The sequence below is a fragment of the Dipodomys merriami genome, unplaced genomic scaffold (genome assembly GCF_024711535.1).
Source record: "Dipodomys merriami isolate MVZ:Mamm:240054 unplaced genomic scaffold, mDipMer1.0.p SCAF_10, whole genome shotgun sequence".
Lineage (NCBI taxonomy): Eukaryota > Metazoa > Chordata > Mammalia > Rodentia > Heteromyidae > Dipodomys > Dipodomys merriami.
In genome coordinates this window covers 30,046,335-30,068,216 of record NW_027202271.1, presented here as the reverse complement: position 1 = coordinate 30,068,216, position 21,882 = coordinate 30,046,335, and the positions used below count along the sequence as shown (strand labels likewise).

The window sequence follows — 21,882 nt, the reverse complement described above, 5'->3', positions numbered from 1 at the left end:
CTCATAGCTAACAAAGCATTTTCATGACTCTGATCTTACAATAACCTCCAATGAGGAAGTAATTGCTCTTCTCTAAAACATGCCAATCCAGAAACCTAAAGCTCAGGGAAGTTCAGTAGTTTAAGGATGTAATGATGGGTAGTAAACATAGGATTGGAGCCCATGTCTCTGACATAACTACACTCTTCTCTCTTTTCCTGAGAATGTCTCCAGTTAAATTTTTTCCCAGAATCATTTATTCAGATTGTCTCCTCCTCTCAAAACTGATATAGATAGAACAGTGCTTTATACACCATGTTTCATAGACTCAGAACATTCTCATTAGAATGGGAAAAGGGAGGGGGTAGAAAGACCAAATAAACATAAGAATACCTAATTGTTCTTCAACTCTAGTACCCTCACTGTTATCTGTGTTTATATCTCAGTTCTGTTTTGAAACAAAATGGGAAAAATTATACATTTAAAAAGTTGTAAAATCTTTTATCTATAAAAAAAAATAGTGGAAGTAAGTCACTACAAGAAACCCCATCCTTAGTGCAATCTAACCTCTAAAGGTGAAAATAATGGATTTTAATACCAACATTGAGACTTGACACATTCAACAAAACCTCACAAAGCACAGGCCATCCTATTAATACTCTGGTGGTCACTATTAACTCAAAATCCCATTTAAACGTTTATTTATTTTTCCTTTGGTGACAGGAAAATCTGAGGTCTACATTGATTATTTTCTTTCTTGTTTGAGGAAAGACCTTATGCTTGGGTCTGTGCTTTTTTTTTTTTTTTTTTGCAATAGGACTATTTTCTATTATAATTTAGCTTGATGACCTTTATGACATTCTTGATGGTTCTTTATATCTAAAGATAGGTTATTTTGTGCAAATGTCTGTATCTGAATTATTTTATCTAATTTTATCTAATTATTTTATCTATCAAATTTTGGAAACAAATTTCTTTCACTAAGCATCTATAACTTAAGCAAAGACATACTGCCAAAATATAGTCTGAACTTAAGAATCTGAGGTCAACTATAGAAGTAACAGTTGACATCAGATGCTAAATAGACTTAGGAATTTAGTATTTATTACCAATGGGGCAGCCAAGTTCAGTTCAGTCCTTTTACTCAATGTTTGCTTATATAAGGATTGTGAATGGGATGAAAGAAAACAGACAACAGCTCACAAGTAAAAGCCAACTTCTTTTGCAGTTAGCTATATCACAAATTGATCATTGTTTACTTATTTATACCATTAGTCATAAGAAAAATATACAGAAGGACAAGCAAAAACTATCAACTCATTAATAGCACTGTCGTTTATGGGAATGACATGTGAGAAGCCTTAGAAATTCCAATAAAGCTTTCACAAAATAGTAGGTGAAAATTTCGTACAGAGCACTCTGAAACGGCAAATCAGAGTTCTTTAAGAACATCTTAATTGTTTTAAATCCTCAATTTTGAAGCTCTAGATACTGAGCTTATATTCTAAATACAGTCTCATAAGTGAATAAACATCAGGGTAAGAATTCTAGATGAGTCAATTCTTTATTAACAAGTGCCTCAGAAATGGTGGGAAGAAGGATGAACAAATGTAGAAGTGATACTAGACACTATGTTGAAAATGAACTAAACAACTTGTGGGGGAGAGGGGTCAGAAGGGAAAAACTGGGAGAAAGTGAGAGAAGAGGTGACACTGTTCAAAAACAAATGTACTCATTGCCTGACTTATGTAACTGTAACCCCCACCTTTATAATAAGAAAAAAAGAAGTACTTCTGTCTCTAACTATTTCTCTCTCAGTTAGCAATATATCTTATTGCTTCTATGTGCTACATGATCATGGTACTCCTATTGAGAATCAGTGCTTTAGGTGGGTAGAAATTTTGGAGATAAAGAGGTATGTCTTCTAACATTTCTCAAATCACCTTACCTTTGTTTCAGAGTCATAAATGTTATTCTTAACTAATCCATAATGAAGAGTAAAATTAAAATTTTAAACATTTACTTCTTTTCTTTCCACATATATTTTTAAACTACTTTTACTGGTAACTCTGGGTTTTTTCCTTTCCATTTTCAGTTATAGACTTTAAATTCTTTTAATTTTTAAAAAATTTTGTACTTAGAGGATTTAGGAATATACATGAAGTCAACCATAACCTTTGCAAAATTCCTTCAAAAAACAATTCTATCAATATATAAAAATTTAGATGTTCCTGCTGGCCAAGATACAATCAAGACTAACCTCAAACAGACTAGCTGTGAGTTCTTCCAGTTCTTGTCCAAGCTGATCTCGTACTTTTGAAAGCCTCTCACATTCTTCATCTTTTAACTTCAACTCCTACAAGAAATTGATCATTTTAGTAATTACTTGCTGCAATGGATGACAATTAAGTTTAAAATTACAAATACTTCCCCATTAATATTAAAACTGCCCATTTCTTTCATAAAACATCAAAGATCAACTACGAATATATATTATGAGAGTAAGCAATAAAACATAAGAAGAAATATATAATAACACAAAAGCTGGAAGGGGAAAATACAAATACACTTATTTTTGGTGCTAATCCTGGGGTTTGAACTCAAGATCTGGGCACTATTCCTTAGCTTTTTTGCTGAAAGCTAAACACTTGAGCCATAGCTCCACTTCCAGCCTTGGAGATAAGAGTCTCACAAACTTTCCTGCCAGGGCTCACTTTGAACCATAGCTCTCAGCCTCCTGAATAGCTAGGATTAAAGCACATAAAAGCTAGGAGTAAAGCACTGGTACCTGGACAAAATTACTTTTTTGTAAGATTCTTTTTTTTTTTTAAATTGTGAAAATACCGTACAGAGGGGTTACAATTACATGGGCAAGGTAATGAGTACATTTCTTAACAAGCATTGTTACCTCCTCCTTTGTTTCCCCTTCCCATCTCCCCCAGCCCACCTCTCCCCCCCCCCCCCCGCGCCTGGCCAAAGTTGTAAAGTTCATTTTTTGACATAACGTCTTGTACATCTCATTGTTGCAATGGGTCCACTTGCATCCCTATTTAAACAATTTGTCTTTTCCCTTCCCCTCCACAAATTACACCAACATCAAATACAGTGAAAACAGGGTTTATACCATGGGGGAGGGACATACGAAGCAACAAAGAAATCATCTTATAAATATGGTAGAAACAATCGCAAGAAAGAAAAAACATTTGAATCCTTATCTTGGGGTTCATTTTACCTAACATCAATTTATCTGACCATTTCTGCTTGTCTCAGACATATACTAGCTATTGCAAATAAAGGAAACCATGGGACCTATGTTTCTTTGGGCCTGGCTTACTTCACTTAATATAATTTTTTCCAAGTCTTTCCATTTCCTTATCATCACTGGAAAGTAGACTGTAACAATTTAAAGATGTATTATATAAAGCCTAAAGCAATTACTAAATTAATGTAATAAAATAAGCTAAAGGATATAAAATTATTTTTAAATTCTGATTACAAAAGAAGACATAACAGGAGGGAAAAGGAGGAAAGGAATCAGATGGGACAACAAATAGAAAACCAATAGTAAGATGGCAGATATAATGAAACTTTATCAATATTATATTGAATGTACTAGGTCTAATTAAATGACAGAGATTATTATAAAGGATAAACAGCAAAACCAAAGTATACACTTTCTGCAATAAAATTGGAAGATATAAATAAGTTAAAGGTAAAAAGATTTTTAAAAAGTCAACTAAGAAAAATTAGAATAAAGAGAATGGCTGTTGATTCACAACTCACTAGAATTCAAAAAACATTTTCATATTTAAGGGTCCTCACCAAGTATTGAAGTCTAAGTAAACAATGAAACTATTTCTTACTCTTCCTAATAAAATTTACTATATATATATATATATATATATATATATATATGCTCATAATTTATTTTCATTTCAAGTAACTCAATACAGCAAATCAAAACTTGATACAGCACACACCATAGTTCCAAAATTGTACCATCCAATTTGGTAGCTTTTATCCTTAATTTACAGCAAGAATTTCCCAACTAAGACACTACAAACTACTGATCAGTAAGTAAAAACATCATGTTTTCAAAGATGGGATATGTATGATCATAGCTTACCTCTAATAAGCTGGGATTTCACTAAAATACTGTGTTAAGACAAAGTCTAGGTGCTGGGAAGGTGGCTCAGTGGTAGAGCATTTGCCTTGCATGCATGAGGCCCTGGGGTTCAATTCCTTAGCACCACATAAGCAAAAAGAAAAAAGCCAGAAGTGGCGCTGTGGCCCAAGTGGTAGAGTGCTAGCCTTGAGCTGAAGAGCTGAGGGACAGCACCCAGGCCCAGAGTTCAGGCCCCATGACTGGACCAAAAAAAAAAAAAAAAGACAAAGTCTAAGCCAAATGGTAGATACAAAATGCAACCATAGCCCACCACATCCCTTCCATTCAGGAAAAGTTTAAAAGGCTGATGATTTTTCTTCCTAATGAAATATATTTTAACAAAAAAATTTTTTTTATTATCCGCATGGCTGTTTAACCATTAGCCATGTACTGAAGCATGAATAGAAAGATATTTATGCCATGTATTGTTCTACATTAGGCTAGGCAGCAGGAATTTTAAAAAATAAAAATAAAACAGTTATGCTCTTGAGAGCCAAATATGGAAGGGAACGGATAAAATAGATGTCTGGTACTATGTTGAAAAAGACTTTACAACTTCTGGGGGAAGGGAGGGAGGAGTTGGGGAGGTAAGGAGGGAAGGGATGGTAGGGGAAAAACAAAGGAGGGTGTAACAATGCTCTATAGGAAACGTACTCATTACCTTACTCAGGTAGCTGTAACCCCTCTGTACAGTATCTTTACAATAAAAAATATATATTAAAAAATAAAATATTGGGGCTGGGAAGATGACTCAGTGGTAGAGTATTTGTTTGCATGCCTGAGGTCCTGGGTTTGATTCTTCAGCACCACATAAGCAAAAAGAAAAAAGCCGGAAGTTGCACTGTGGCTCAAGTGGTAGAGCACTAGCCTTGAGCTGAAGAGCTGAGGGACAGCGCCCAGGCCCAGAGTTCAGGCCCCACGACCGGACCCCCCCAAAAAAAATAAATAAAAATAAAAAATAAAATGTCTTGGAAGTGTCACAGTTTGTAAGAAATTATACCTATAGAATAACTGTCCTATATTTTCAATTTCCCATGGATGTCAAATTTATCTATAGCAATTGTTGACACCATTGTTTCATTCCTGCTATTGATAATCTGAACATTCTTTTTTCTGTCAGTCTTATTAGAAGTTTGTTGATTTTATTGATCTTTGAAAGAACCAGTATTGTTTCATTCAATTTTTGTTTCCTTTTTATCATTTTCACTTGAGTTCTGTTCTCATCTTTATTATTTCCTTCTATCTACTTTCTCTAGTTTTATTTTGCTCTTCTAGGCTTTTAAAATAAGTTTATACTTAATTATAAAGTTAAAAGTATATAAGTATACTTGTATACTTGAGATTTGCCCTGCTTTTTTTCTGTTTTGTTTTGTTGGTTTTTTTTTTTTTTTTTTTGTCAGTCATAGGGCTTTAATTCTGGGCCTGGGCGCTGTCCCTCAGTTCTTTAGCTCAAGGCTAGCGCTCTACTACTTGAGCCACAGTGCCACTTCCAGTTTTCTGGTGGTTAATTGGAGATAAAAGTCTCACAGACTTTTCCTGCCCAGTCTGGTTTTGAGCCATGATCCTCAGATCTCAGCCTCCTGAGTAGCTAGGATTACAGGAGTGAGCCACTGGCACCCGGCTCTATTTTCTAATGATATATATTTTGCTCTAAAATGTAGTAACAATCTCAGGAGGAGAAAAAAAACAACAGTAAAATGAGGCCACAATATTTGAAATAAATGGAAAATTTAAAGACCAAATGGGAAACAAAAAGCCTCATGGAATAAAAAACTCAGTAAGAAGATATAGAAAATATTCATACCCAACATTGTGGTAAAGGTGATGTTACTAAACTAATTCTTCAAAATAAAGTGAATCAGACTGATGAACTTGGGAGTAATCACATATAGGAGGGAAAGACTTACACACAGAATATAACCACTAAATTTTCATTACAAATAACTTAGTCAATATAGAGGGTACTGAACGGTTTCAGAATCTCACTTTTCTAGGTATTCTCTTAGGGCTTTCCTATTCCTTAGCTAATTTTTTTTTTTTTTTTTTTTTTTTTTTGCCAGTCCTGCAGCTTTGAACTCAGGGCCTGGGCACTGTCCCTGAGCTTCATTTGCTCAAGGTTAGCACTCTGCCATTTGAGCCACAGAACCATTTCTGGCTTTTTCTGTTTATGTGGCACTGAGGAATTAAACCCAGGACTTCATGTATGCTAGGCAATCACTCTACCAATAAGCCACATTCCCAGGCCATTATTAATAAATTCTTAAGTGCTGTCCAAAAGTACCTGAAGCTGAGCATTTGTGAAGGGTACATTAGAACTGTAATAGTAACATTTATATCATGCGCTATTCCATGGAGAAGTAACGATTTCTAATATATGAAAGAACAATTCTTTTCTTACCCTCTGAGCTTTTGCAAGTTCTTCTTTTAATCTTTCATACCCTTTTTCTCTAACCTCCAGAACAGATGGGCTTCGCAAGCGAGACAAACTATCTGTACTCAACCCAAAGATATCATCACTGCCAGCACAGGCCTCTGTGACAGTGGCACCCTGTAAAAACTCCCTCTCTGCATTACAGTTGTCCTTCCTTGTAGTTAATTTAGTTGGTCCAGTCGTGACTCCAGAGGTAATACAAGATGCTGGATCTGTAACATGAATGCTATGAAAGAAAGGAACAATTTTCAGAAATTATCACAAGAAGTAGCACACATTATAGCTCTAGACTTAACTTACAGCAAGTCCATCACAAATTATGTTTCAAGTGCTCAAGAGTCATATGTAGCCAAAGCTATCATTCACATTGGCCAGCACAGAAACACAACATTTTCATCACCACAGAAGTTCTTTTGGATGGATAATGCTAGTCAAGAAAAGGGGAGAGCAAACTACAGCCTGAAGGTTAAATCAATCTGGCCACGAACCAAGAATGGCTTTTACATTTTCAAATGTACAATAATATCTTGTGGCATGTAAAAATTACATTAATTCAAAATTCTTTGTCCATATATGAAGTTGTAGTTATTTGTTCACTTACATATAATCTATGACTGCATTCATCCTCTAAAGGCAAAACTGTATCATTCATTGGGTTACAGATTAGATGACAAAGCCTAAAATATTTAGTCTGGCCCTTTCCATGAAATCTGCCAATCCCTGCTCTAGAATATTAAAGTATATCACATTACATGTATTATTCAGATTTTATAGAATAAAACTTGAGATAACTAAAAAAATTATTTATTCAAAACACAATCCAGATCCAGCACTAGTAGCTCACACCTGTAATCCTAGCTACATGGGAGGCTGAGATCTGAGGATCACAGGTCAAAGCCAGACCAGGCAAAAAAGTTCAGGAGATTCTTGTCTCCAATTAACCACCAAAAAGCTAGAAGATGTGGCTTCAATGATAAAGCACCAGCCTTGAGCAAAATAGCTAAGGGACAGCACCCAAGCCCTGAGTTCAAGGCCTTGTATAGGCATGACCTTGCATGCGTACACACACACACATACACACACTAAGTGTGATGCTCCCCTACCTGATACCAGAAATTTCTGCACAGTTTAGACGTCTGGGAGATGAATACACTGGTTGGGTAGGAAGATCAGAAACATCCAATGCATTAGCCTGGATGGGAGTAGAACATAAAGCTGAAGGATGTGGCCGGTAGATGACACTTGGTGAGGTAGTCTGTTCTTGATTTCCTGATTCACACACACCAAGAAGGTCTGGAGAAGTAGGTGAGGCAAGGTTTACTTCATGGAATCCTTCCAAGGGATCATTAGCCATAGCAAAGGCCTCATCATAAGATAACCTATACTAAAAACAAAAGAACATAATTACTACTGCATATATTTAAAGCTAAGATGTGTAAATTATAAAACATGTTTAACAGCCATAATAAAACATAAGCTCATAATTTCAAAAAGTAAAGAAAACTTAGCCTTTATTCAGTGACCTCAGAATAAAATTCCTACACAAAAGGCAGATAAACTGATTGGGAAGAAACTTGGTTTAACTTTATATCATCTGCAACTTTGGATAGAAAAAGTAGAAAAGGCAGAAAAGATACACACACACACACACACACACACACACACACACACACACACACACACACACACACACACACACACACACACACACACACACACACACACACACACACACACACACACACACACACACACACACACACACACACACACACACGAACTTAAATTCAATTACTTCTGTTTTGCCTCATACTGGCAATGTGACTTTGGAATAGTCTGGTTTTCGTTTTTGGAATAATTTACAATTTAGTTAAGAATTAAAAGCACACACACACAAACTGCAAGTATATAGTATATACTATATACACCATATCCTAAATCCTAGTATATCCTAGTATATACACGATATTAGGATGTTCTATCAAATCACAAAAATCATCATCACTACCTGTTACCAAACACTTGATGAAAATTACTATCTAATAAACAAGCCCCACTGAATTTAACTGTTTGTTCCAATAATAGCTTTTACAGGCCCAAAATCCAATCCTGGGTAATATGCTTCATTTCCCTAAGCCTTGAAGTTTATTTCTGATAGGATAAGAATGGGCCCAACACTATTCTCCCCTGTGTCCCAGTTGCCATGAGGAATACAGAAGACAATCTTTTACAGCATTTAGTAGAGTACTATACACCTGACAATTGATAGGGCTTCAATAACATTTGTATGGCAACCATTAACGATAACGAGTATGCTTCTATTTCTCTGTTCACAAAAGATAAACAAAAATTACAACACTAACATGAAAACTAAGAAGTGTCTGCTCACATTTTTCATTTAAAAATATAAAGCTAAATGTCTTATAAATTATTTATCAATTCCCCACTATTTCTAGTGTAAAATATTAGCTAACTTCAAATCTTCTATGATCTGAATCTAACCTCTCCAATTTTTTCCTTCCTATAATAATACTTTGATAATCATAAATAATCCTTCCTAGAACTTCAAAATTCCCAAATACAAGCACCTAAACAACACATCATTTCTTTCATAAACTACAATGATACCAATGGCTTACACTTGTAATCCAAGATATTCAGGAGGCTGAGATCTGAGAATCACAAATCAGCTGGAAACTATCCTGGCAAAGTCCATGAGACTCTTATCTCTAATTAACCATCTGGAAATAGAACTCAAGTGGAAGAGCACTACCCTTGAGCAAAAAAAGCTTGGGGGGCTGGGAAGATGGCTCAGTGGTAGAGCACTTGCCTTTTATGCATGAGGCCCTGGGTTCAATTCCTCAGCACCATATAAGCAAAAAGAAAAAAGCCAGAAGAGGCGCTGTGGCTCAAGTGGTAGAACGCTACCCTTGAGCTGAAGAGCTGAGGGACAGCGCCCAGGCCCAGAGTTCAGGCCCCATGACCGGACCCCCCAAAAAAAAAATTACATGGTCATTCCAGGATATATATAAAAACCCAAAACAATACATATATAACAAATCTACAAGTGTCAAATTTTGAACCAAATAAGCAATTTATTAATGCAAATACTGAACTAAGTCCTCAAAGTATACTAATCCTATCTTTTCATGAAACTATTCATTGTAACGAAAGTTCAGATTAGCAAGAAATTTAAAGTGTTTAATACACTAATATTTAACACTGTTTAATACGCTAATAATCAAAAGAATATTTTTCACTTTTTCTTAATTCACACACACCAAAAAAATTTATTTTCAAAGTATGTATTTCATTGTCATTTGAATATAATTCACTAACCAATTCATTTTAAGATAAAGAACTTTTGTAGTAAGTTTGCATTAAATTGACATCACATTTATGATAACTTCTTTCCATACACTATCCCATAAACTAATAATTCACCTCTTTATACCTAGAAGGTTTACTTAATTCTAGGGTATAGAGTATTTCTATTTCATTCCATTTTTAGAAATGTGAATGGTACAAATCCTTTGGGAGAAAATGTGGCAATATCAAGCAAAACCACTCATACCACTAACAGTATTACTTGTAATAGCAAAAGCAAACTGCTGTGGTGACCTCAAGGATGTACTACTGACAAAATACAAAGCAGAATAAATACCTGTACATGATAAAATTACAATTTATTTATATGTGTATGAAATATTTGTGTACACACACACACACACACACACTTGCATTTTAGAAGTGAAGAGATAAATAAAATTTTTAAAAAATCTATAAGAGGCATCAAATGTGAACTTGAGCTTAAAACCATATGAATGGCTGGACATCAGGAGCTCAGCTGTAATTTTCATTACTCAGGAAGCTGAGATTTGGAAGACTGTGATTCAAAACCAGCCTGTACAGAAAAGCCCATTAGATCATACCTCCAGTAAACCAGCAAAGAGCCAGCTTGAAGACATGGCTCCATGAGCAAACAGACTGAGTGAGCCCAAGACCCTGAGTTCAAGCCCAAGTACAAGCAAAATAAATACATAGTAAGAAATAATATGGATGAAACAAAAATTTTAAAAAGGGATCCCTAAAAATTAACTATATATTAAGTGGCAGCTTAACTACATTCAAAATTATTTCAAGTGATTTTAAGACACACTAATATAAATGTCAATCCCTAACTTACCAACAGAAACTGAGTCAAGGTCAAAACAGCCAATAACTAAGGCCTAGGATTCAAATGCTGATATGAGAGGTCTCACTCTTATACCTGACTCCACTACATTTAAGAAAGACAAAATTGATAGCAGATAAAGGTTAGATTAAGACAAAAGATCTCTAAGGCAGATCTTATTAATGCCAGCCATAAGAAGTTAAGTCCAAACAGAAACTACCACTTAATCTCTGAACCCTTTTTACCTATAGAAAGAGGAACTAAAATTTCCCTAATGTCCAGCTATGGAAATATCTGGTATCACTTTGAGTCCTTCCTATTCTTTTTCTCTATATTATTTTTGCTATCATCATTTATTTCTCTATTTTACTAGTTGGTTCAGATATAAAATACTTGAGGTCCCTATAGAATTTTGAAGAAGTGACATATAAATCAAAATAAACAGAAGCGGGGCTGGGAAGGTGGCTCAGTGGTAGAGCGCTTGCCTTGCATGCATGAGGCCCTGGGTTCGATTCCCCAGCACCACATAAGCAAAAAAAAGAAAAAAAAGCCGAAGTGGCACTGTGGCTTAAGTGGTAGAGCGCTAGCCTTGAGCTGAAGAGCTGAGGGGCAGCGCCCAGGCCCAGAGTTCAGGCCCCACGACCAGACCCAAAAAAAAAAAAAAAAAAACAAAAACAAAATAAACAGAAGCTTGATTTTACTAATGTAAATATATTCCTATATTTTTTGAAGTATGGAGTATTATTCATCCATAAAAAATGAAGTCCTGTCATTAATGGTAACATGGATAAAACTGGAAGCTATTACAAGTGAAGTAAGTCAGGCAGAGGAAGACAAAGACGGAATGTTCATATTGACAAGTGGAAGTTTAAAACATCATCTGGCTGGGTACAGTGACCCATACCTGTAATCCTAGCCACTCAAGAAGGCTAAAATTAAGCTGATGGGAGATTCAAGGCAAGCCTCAAGAAATGTTTGCAAGATCTCAACAGAAAAGGGTAGGTGTGGTGGTACGTGTTTGTCTATCATTCCACCTCACAGCAAGAAGTGCAAACAAGAGGATTATTGTCTAAGCTGGCCCAAGGAGAAAGTGAAATCCTATCTCAAAAATAAGAAAAATCAGCCGGGCACCATTGGCTCATGCCTGTAATCCTAGCTACTCAGGAGTCTGAGATCTGAGGATCATGTTCAAAGCCAGCCCAGGCAAGAAAGTCCATGAAACTCTTCTCTTCAATAAACCACCAGAAAACCAGAAGTGGCGCTGTAGCCCAAGTGGCAGAGTGCTAGCCTTAAGCTGAAGAGCTGAGGGACAGTGCTCAGGCCCAGAGTTCAAGCCCCACGACCAACAAAAAGAAAAAAAAAAAAGAAAAAAAATCAAAAAGAAAACTAGAAAACACTAATCTAGAATCATGGCTATTGTAAGGTGGTGAAAATGGGAGTGGAAATGGAAAGGTATAAAGTGTAGACAGTTAATGGACACACGGGTACAGTTGGAAGAACTTCCAACATCCTATAGCAAAGTATAGCACATGATTGGCTGCAATTAAGTATGTTTCAAAATAAATTTAAAGTGAGATGTTAGAGGGCAAACCAAGGCAACAGTAATACTCACAAGACAATATGTTAGAAATGAACTGTACAATTTGCAGGAGGGAGACCTGGGGAGGAGGGAAAGTGGGAGAAAAATGAGGGAGGGGATACCAAGTTCAACAAGAAACATACACTACCTTATGTATATAACTGTAACCACTCTGTGTATCACCTTGACAATAAAATTTTTTAAATGAGGTGCTATGACAAGTGACCCTGCTACATTAAACATCATATGCATGCCTTAAAATATCGCACTGTATATCACCAATCTGGATAATTATGTGTCATTTGGAAAACACAAATAGATGGTATTTGATAACAAGGTATTATTAACATTTAAGTTTTTAATAGTACTGCATTTAATTTCTCTTATTTTTTAGAACTAAAATAAATATGCAATGAAAATTATACAACATCTACAATTTGCTTCAGATAATAAAGTAGTGGAGAAGCAGGTGAGCAAGATTATTGTTGATGGTCACTGGGCTATGTAACAGAACTTTGAGGTTATTATTTGTACTGTTTACTTGATCTGAAGCTCTCCACAATTAGAATGCTCTACAAAAAAAGTCTGAGATTAGCTAAACGCTTGTGCTTCATGCCTGTAATCCTAGCTACTCAGGAGGCTGAGATCTGAGGATCTCAAAGCTAGCCAGGGGCAGAAAGTCCATGAGACTCTGATCTCCAATAAAACCACCACAAAATCAGAAGTGGTGCTGTGGCTCAAGTGGTAGAATGCTAGCCTTGAGCTGAAGAGCTGAGGAATGGTACCCAGGGCCAGAGTTAAGCCCCATGACTGACCAAAAAAACAAGTTTGAGATTTATTTAAATGCTATATGTGAAAACAACGAAAATGTGCACATGTAATTTTTCATTAACTATCCTGGAACTTGAACTTAGGATCTGGATGTTGTCCCTGAGCTTTTTTTGCTCAAGAGAAGTGCTCTACCACTCGAGCCAGCTCCAGTTCCAGCTTTTTTTGTGGTTAAGTAGAGAGAAAAGACTCACAGACTTTCCTATGTGGGCTAGCTTCAAACCTCAATCTTCAGATCTCAGCCTCCTGAATAGCTAGAATTGCAGGCATAAACCATAATGGCCACTGGCACCCATCTTTTCTTAACTCTTAGTATAATTTCAATGTTAGCTTTTTAAACTAACAGTTTAATTGTATTTTTTAAAGTTGCATTTATATACTAAGACACATCCTATGCTTACATTTCTCCTGCATTTAAGAGAACCAAAAGTGCTAATTATCAGTGCAAAGTGTTTTATAAATTATAAAGCACAAGACAACTGAATGGTATGTAGAAACATCTATGAATAAATGATAAGGGAAATATCAAGGACATATTCAGAGTGATCTCACAAATCAGAAGGGTCCTTATGTGAAATTGAGAGAGGGATAAAACTATTCTTTCTGAGGCACTCAGTTCAAGTACAATTCTTTTCCTAATAGGAATTAATACACTTTTCTTCACTGTCCTTCAAATTTATTTTACACTTTAGTCCTACAGGTCAAACAAGTTCCCCAAAACAGATATTCAGTACTATTATCTTTTTTTGGGGGGGGGAAGGGGTCTGTTAAGGGGATTGGACTCAAGGCCTGACACTAACTTGTTACTTGTTTGGCATTCTGCCATTTGAGCCATGCCTCCAGTGCAGCCTTTTTGCTAGTTATTTTAAAAATGGAGTCACAGACCTTTCTGTCCGTGCTGTCTTTAAACAGAGATCTTCTGGATCTCAGTCTCCTGAGTAGCTAGGCTAACAGGCAAGTCACCAGCACACACTGCTTAGTATTATTATTCTTATATAGGCACATTGAGTTGACATTTTATTTACTTCACTGATGTTAAGCTATGACCTGTATGCTCCTTTGTGCTTCTCGGTCACTCTTTCATTCTTCATTGGAGCTTTTTACTCTATTGTCCATTTATACATTTATATATGCATATAATTACATCTAACAGCAAAACGTCATCAATTTCCACTATGGTTAAATAATTCATATATTTATATGTGTATATACTTACATCTACCAGCAAAATGTCATCAACTTCCATTATGCTTACATTTGCAATCTGGTATTAACCACAAGCAACAAATCTCTCATTAATGAACTATTCTGACAATTTTCTTTACTTTGCCTCTAAGCCAGGGATGGGGAATGTTCAGCCTACAGGCTCTGTAAAGTCTGAAAAACCATTTGGTGCATGACAGAACAACATTAATGCTTCTCATTGGCTGCCTTAATCCCATCTGCCCACATTAATGTTATAAATATCCAAATGGCCCTTGTCAAAAAAGGGTTCCCGGATCCTGCTAAGTAATTTTGGTTTGTGGCCAAGCCTATTTAATTTTATGCTATCTTCTAAAATAAATCAAGCTAATTTTTTTTCATATTTTCTAACCAAGACTATATATAACTTAAGCTTATGAAACTATCTCAGTTATAAGTTGAAAAATAGAGCAGAAAGTAAAAGTAGAGATAGCAAGTTAATGCAGCCTGGTGTAAGTGTCCCTCTCTTCCCTAGTCCCCTCAATTCTTACTCTGAACATCATTTCAGTTTATATTGCTAGCTCCATTTGTGAGTTTTGATCACTCATCACCAACACAGCTCAGAATCCTGAAATCAAGTCCGGCAAAGATGACATAAGCCCTCCCCTCCAAGTGCATGCAGACTAGAGACTACCTTAACAAGCATATTTTTCATGCAATAGAAATAGTGTGAATATCAAAACTAATAAATACCAAAACAGAAGCATGCACTCATTATATATACACATACACACACACACATAATATCTGGTAGAGTTAAGGAAAGTAGTATAGGAAAAAAGAAACTGAAGAGTCTTCAAAAATCCACATATTTTATTTTTAGGCTACCAACTGTATAGTATGAAATTCCTTATCCTTACCTGCATGTTAATTAAAATTATACTAGACAAAAGTTTAAACTGAAAAATCATATTCCTTCAGAACATCATTAAAACTTTCTTTCATTATCTCAACACAAAAGTATCTCTACTAGCTACTCAATACACCCTTCTGCCTCATTACCCAGCTGTTCTAGCTCTGACTTATTTGGTACTCAATAACACATTAACATGTATACCCCCTAAACCTTGAGGAACATAGATAAGATAATTATATGCTCTTATCATCCAGAATCTTTAATTTCCTTTAACCCCCACTGGCTTTTTGCAGAGTAGATGTTTGATTTATAAAAACCTCTGGTGACGTAATAAAAATTACAGATTGCACACACATTAAGTATCTCATAAAAGCTAAATTAAAAACAATTCTTCAGCATTACAACCTACATGTAGTGATATAGTAATTAAGAGCAATCTTTCAACATCATAACCTATATACAAAGTGGCAGAGTGTAGTTACTGAGAGCAAATGATTATTTGACAGTACAACCTGCACATGAAGACCTGAGAGCATGTAAGACTAAGAGCACTGGTACTGAAGATGCCTGCCTGACTTCTAATCTAGGCCTGCCACTTAATGAGCTGTGTGAACCTGGACAAGCTACATAACCTTTCCACGCTCTCAATTATAAAATGGAAGTATAAATGACCTATCTCCTGGCTCAAGAGAGTAAGCAATTTAGTACAGCCCCTTAGACCAGGACTGTCACAAGAGCACACAGACTGAAAAAAAAAAAAAGAAAGAAAAGAAAAGAAACAACAACAAAACAACCAAAAAAAAAACCACTACTAGCAGTGATGGTATATATCTACTATCATAAGAAACCTTGGGTTTTGTGTATTTGGTTTTTTTTTTTTTTTTTTGTCTTTACCAGAAACACAAATAACTTCCCTTCCAGAAGTACAAAGCCCTTCCAGAAGGTATAGACCAATGAGTTCCATTTTGGGTAGTCACCTTTTTTAATCCTGGCTTTGCTATTAGCTAGCTATGTAAATGACAACTAAGTAACAACAGGCAAATTATTTCTTTTTTTGTATTGTAAAAATACCGTAGAGAGGGATTACAATTAAGTGGGCTAGATAATGAGCACATTTCTTATCAAGCATTGTTGCCTCCTCCTTTGTTTCCCCTTCCCATCCCTTCCCATCTCCCTCCCTCCCCCTGCCCCCAGGCAAATTATTTTAACTCACTACATTTCAATTTCCTGCTTTGTGAGGTTTGATAAACCATCAGTGGAGACACCTTAACACAACAAACACCGAGCATGGCAAATATCCAAGCTAATGTTTCATCTTCCCTCCCCTAAATCTCACATAAAAAAAAAAAAAATCTCCCCAACAACAAATCCTCAAAAAAACAACTTCCCAATAAATAAGTGGGCTAAAGACTTAAAGAGAAACTTCTCTGAAGAAGAAAGAAGGATGACCAATAGACACATGAAGAAATGCTCAACCTCTCTAGCCATAAAAGAAATGCAAATCAAAACAACATTGAGATACCACCTCACCCCAGTTAGAATGGCTATAATCAAGAACTCTAATAACAACAGATGCTGGAGAGGATGTGTACAGAAGGGAACCTTACTGCATTGTTGGTGGGAGTGTAAACTTGCTCCCCTATGACCCAGCAATCCCACTTTTGGACATTTACCCAAATGATCACAAACAAGACCATATTAAGTTACCAGCACAACTATGTTTACTGCAGCATTATTTACCATAGCTAAGATATGGAAGCAACCCAGATGCCCCTCAGTAGATGAATGGATCAAGAAAATGTGGTATATATACACAATGGAATTCTATGCCTCCATCAGAAAGAATGACATTGCCCATTTGTTAGGAAATGGAAAGACTTGGAAAAAATTATATTAAGTCAAGTAAACCAGGCCCAAAGAAACATAGGTCCCATGGTTTCCCTTATTTGCAATAACTAGTATATGTCTGAGTCAAGAAGAAAAGGTCAGATAAGTTGATGTTAAGTGAAATGAACCCCAAGATAACTATTCAAATGCTTTTTCTTTCTTGTGATTGTTTCTAACATATTTATAAGATGATTTCTTTGTTGCTTTGTATGTCCCTCCCCCATGGTATAACCCTTTTTCATGGTATCTGATGTTGGTAGAATTTGTGGAGGGGAAGGGAAAAAAACAAATCGTTTAAATAGGGATACAGGTGGACCCATTGCAACAATGAGATGTACAAGTCATTATGTCGAAAAACGAACTTTACAACTTTGGATGGGGGGGGGGGAAGGGAAGGGAAGGGGGGAGGGGAGGGGAGGGAAGAGAAAGGAAGGGGAGGGGAGGGAAGGGGAGGGAAGGGAAGGGAAGGGAAGGGAAGGGAAGGGAAGGGAAGGGAAGGGAAGGGAAGGGAAGGGAAGGGAAGGGAAGGGAAGGAGGAGGATACAATGCTAGATAAGAAATGTACTCATTACCTCGACCATGTAATTGTAACCCCTCTGTATGGTATTTTCACAACAACAACAAAAAATCTCAGTAATCCTCATCCCACCATTAAAAGGTTATAATAAGATGAAATCAATGAAAATCAGCCAAGTATTGGTATTTCATGCTTCTATCTGGAAAAAAATAAACCAGGGTCGGGGGAGGGTCAATGCCTTCCAAGGGCATCTGTTTAGTGATAGAAACTAAAGTGATAGCAACTAAGCAAATTTTCATTAGAACAGTTTATTAATCTGTCCAGTGAGACTTGCTCAAGTGTACTATAATACACACAAAACTCATGTAGTCTAAAGGTTTTTGTTCTGCCACATTAAAAAGTAAGGAGTAGGGATGGGAAGGTGGCTCAGTGGTAGAGTGGTTGCCTCGCATGCATGAGGCCCTGGGCTCAATTCCTCAGCACCATAGAACCAGAAAAAGCCGGAAGTGACACTGTGGCTCAAGTGGTAGAGTGCTAGCCTTGAGCTGGAGAGCTCAAGGATAGTGCCAAGCCCAGAGTTCAAGCCTCAGGACTGCTGCACCCCTAAAAAAGGAGTAACCTTGAGACTCACACTTACAATCTTACCTTATCAGAAGGCTGAGACTGAGGATCACAATTCTAACCCAGCTTGGAAAGGAAAGTCTGTGAGACTCTAATCTCCAATTTATCACCAAAAATCTGGAAGTGGAGTTATGCCTCAAGTGGTAGAAAACTACCTCTGAGGAAAAAGGCTTAGGATTCCTGCCCATCCTTGCCCTCCACCCTCCACCTCCTACACAACTGGATTGTTTCTAAGATCTTTTCACTTTAAAAGATTATCTGTAAAACTGGACGTGGTGATCATACACCTAATACAAACTACACAAAGGATCATGTCTAGACTGAGACTGACACCTGGCCAAAATTTTTTAAAAAGAAAACTTCAGACCTTCTCTAAACAATAACTAAAGCAAAACAGAACTATTCCAGGCCAGGCTCAAAAATCTGTAATTTATATTACATCACCATTTCTTTAGTTACGTTTTACATATATGTACTTATGCTATATATATATATATATATATATATATATATATATATATCAATCTGTGTGTTGGAGGCAGGAGATTGAGGGTTTAGATAAAATCAATGTCAAAGAATACTAAAGTATATATATATATATATATATAACTACACCAATTCAAACAGTGCAGTTGGATCTAAGTAGAAATTTCGTAATTAGAAACTTCACAAAGAAGGTGAGCATCAAAGAGCTGTAGGAGGTTAGATGTCAGTACCACACATAACTTGATTGGTAGAAGAACCAAGGATGAGTTACAACAAACACACTCACAAAAGCATGCATTCATACACATACACATACACATGACTTTTCTAATAGTAAGTACTATTGTACTCAAATTGTAAAACTGTTCAAAGTTTATTTCTATAAATTCCATGAAGGCTTTCGGGTTAGATCATACAAACCACATTCGGAATAAAATATCTATCCAAACATGAGAAGTCCTATCAAAATGCACACTTCTAGTAAATAAATAACAAATGTTAACAGAACAGGGCCCCATAAAACCGGTGAAATATTTAACAGTAGCAAATATTCACTATGAAGATCTACAAACCTATGCAGCCTCTTTTCTCCTTGATTTGTCATTCAAAAAAAAAAAAAAAGAAAGAAAGAACAAGAAAAATCCCTCAAGAACAAAAATAAGGATGGTGAACAGAAAGAAACTGGGTCTTTCCACGGGATTTACCGTAGAGCAGTTTGTTTTAAGCCTCTTACCGGCCTCTCCTGCAATTATGCAATCAATCCACAGAACGAGATTACCAGGCTCTTTAACAGACACCGAAAGGAAGAAATCGGGGGGAGGGGGAGACCCAAGCGTGGATCGGCAGCCGAGGCACAGGCGTCGTGTCCTTGCAACTTAGCTGCGTCCCCGGGAGCCAATCGCGTTAACTCGGCCGCGGGGGAGATGCATTCTTCACCCCTAACACTTGGCAACTTTCCGAGCTGCAGATCCCACCTAGCGTCGCCGCTGCTCCGGCCATCCAGCTGGCTTTCGGCGGGCGCAAAGCAGGGTCGTCACGATCCCGTCTCCTAACTCCGCCTAACACTGCCGGCCTCGACGGGGCGCCTACGGGCGCTGGTTCTTCCCGCCAGGGGATGGGGGGGTGACACCTCCCAGGGGTGCCCATCTGCGCCCCGGCACGGAGTCCGGGCTCGTCCGGAGCCCAGCCCGGGGCACCGCCGCTGCCTCCCCCGGCCGCCGCGTCCCGCGCTGCACCGGCGTCCACCCGGTTCGCGCACAGTTCACCCCCTCGGTGACCCCGGGTCCCCACCCCCAGGCTCCGGGCCGCAGGTACCTCGCTCCGGGCTCGCCGCCGGGCGCGCTCCGGACCGCGTAGTTAATGAGTAACGCGCCCTCGCCGGGAGAGCCCAGGAGACGCCGCCCGCCAGCGGCTCCGGGGGCGCCGGGCCCTCGCCCCCAACCCCGCCGGACAGAGGCTCCAGAGCCCGCGCGCCCCCGCGGGACGAGGGCGCTCGCAGGGCCGGGAGCAGCAGGCCCCGGGGCCCCGCGCCGCGCCCTCCGCCGCCGCGCCCTCCGGCGCCGCGCCCTCGCCCCGCCGCCGCGCCGGCACCTGCACCTGCCGCGGCCGCCGTCCCGGCCCCGCGGGGCGGAGGCGGGCGCGCGGCGCGAGGGGGGCGGTGCTCCACGCCGCGGGCCTCGCCCTCCCGCGGCTGCACTCACCTGACGACCCTCCACCGCGGCCACTCACCGCGCTCGGAGGCGCTTGCACAGCCGCCCGGAGAGCGCGACCCGAGGCAACGACGCGAGGAGGAGGTCGGCGAGCCGGCGCCGCTACTCTCCGCCACGGCGGGTGCACTGCGCTGGGAGCCGCCGAAAGAGAATGGGATTGCGCCTGCGCCGGGAGCCGGGAGGGGCCTTCCCTGGGGAGAGGAGGTAGAGCCGGGGGCGGGGCCTGGCCACAGTGGGGCGGGGCCGGCGTGGGGCCCGAGGGGGCCGACGCGTTGCCGCGCCCCCTGGCGCCAGACGGGACTTGCGGCAGGTCCCTGAGCGGGGACCCAGGTGCCTCCTCTGGCGGTTTCCCCGGAAACGACTGCTGGCTGCCCTGAGCCCCGGCAGTGAGCTAACTTGCAGTGGGCTGGGAAGTGGAGTTGACTCGGGGCCCGCAGATCCCTAAAACTCGAGTGAGTGAGTGTGCGTGTGTGGGTGTGTGCGTGCGCGTGCCGTGAGCCGATTTGGGGCCCGCAGAAATCTGAAACGTGTGTGTGTGTGTGTGTGTGTGTGTGTGTGTGTGTGTGTGTGTGTGTGTGTGTGTGTGTGTGTGGGAGAAGAGACAAAGGGAGCGAAGCTGGTTCCCATCAGTTGAAGAGCATTTGAGATGTCTCTGTGCATGCATGCCTCTCTCAGTCTTCTGTATCAATGGTTTTCGCTACACGTGCACCTTCAAATGATAAAAGTACCGACAGAACCCAACTCTTTAAATCTGACCAGACAAAGCACTCATATGGGAGGCACATTGGAATAGAATTACCATTCTAGATATTGGTCACATCTGAAAAGACAGTAGGTTATGTGTTTGAGCCTTGGCATTAGAATTCCTTGGTTTAAGCCTGCTGCCTACTACCTCTGTAGCATTGGGAAAGTTCATCTCAACCCCAATTTTCTCACTGCCAGGTGCCAGTAGCATATGCCTATAATCCTAGCTACTGAGAAGGCTGAAATCTGAGAATCGAGGTTCTCGGTCATACTGGGCTGGAAAAAAAGTTCATATGACTCATCTCCAATTAGCCACCAAAAGAAAAAAGCCTGAAGTGGAACTATGGCTCAAATGAGCACCTTGAACACAAAAGCTCAGGGACAGTGCGCAGGCCCTAAATTCAAGCTCCAGGACTGGCACCAAAACAAAACAAAAACGAAAACAAAAAAAAAAAAAAAAAAAAACACCTAACTTAGCAGGACATGGTGGCACAACCTACTACTTCTAGAAGGTAGAGGCAGAAGGACTCCAAGATCAAAGGCAGTCTGGACTACATAATAAGACTGTATTACTTCACCTCCTCACCCCATTTGAAAAAAGTAAAAAAGAATACCTCACTTAAATTGTTGAAAGTTTAAATGGTTTACTACATGTAAAACAAAG

General features: G+C 38.9%; 1 protein-coding gene across 4 annotated transcripts in view; it reads right to left on the bottom strand.

Annotated features, from left to right (window-relative positions):
• The window catches only part of Rab3ip (RAB3A interacting protein), a 33,468-nt gene extending 12,865 nt beyond the window's left edge, over positions 1-20,603 (bottom strand). For 2 of the 4 annotated variants that reach the window (XM_069988518.1, XM_069988499.1), the window contains exons 1-4: positions 20,466-20,555; positions 7,679-7,959; positions 6,543-6,801; positions 2,240-2,335 (exon numbers count right to left, since the gene is read on the bottom strand). In XM_069988518.1, coding sequence (XP_069844619.1) covers positions 2,240-2,335; positions 6,543-6,801; positions 7,679-7,929 — 606 coding nt within the window. In that variant the 5' untranslated portion in view covers positions 7,930-7,959; positions 20,466-20,555. Of the gene's footprint in view, positions 1-2,239; positions 2,336-6,542; positions 6,802-7,678; positions 7,960-20,079; positions 20,168-20,465 lie in introns of those variants that run through there. The other 2 variants (XM_069988525.1, XM_069988508.1) reach the window with 2 other exon arrangements.
• Positions 20,604-21,882: the final 1,279 nt, after the last annotated feature.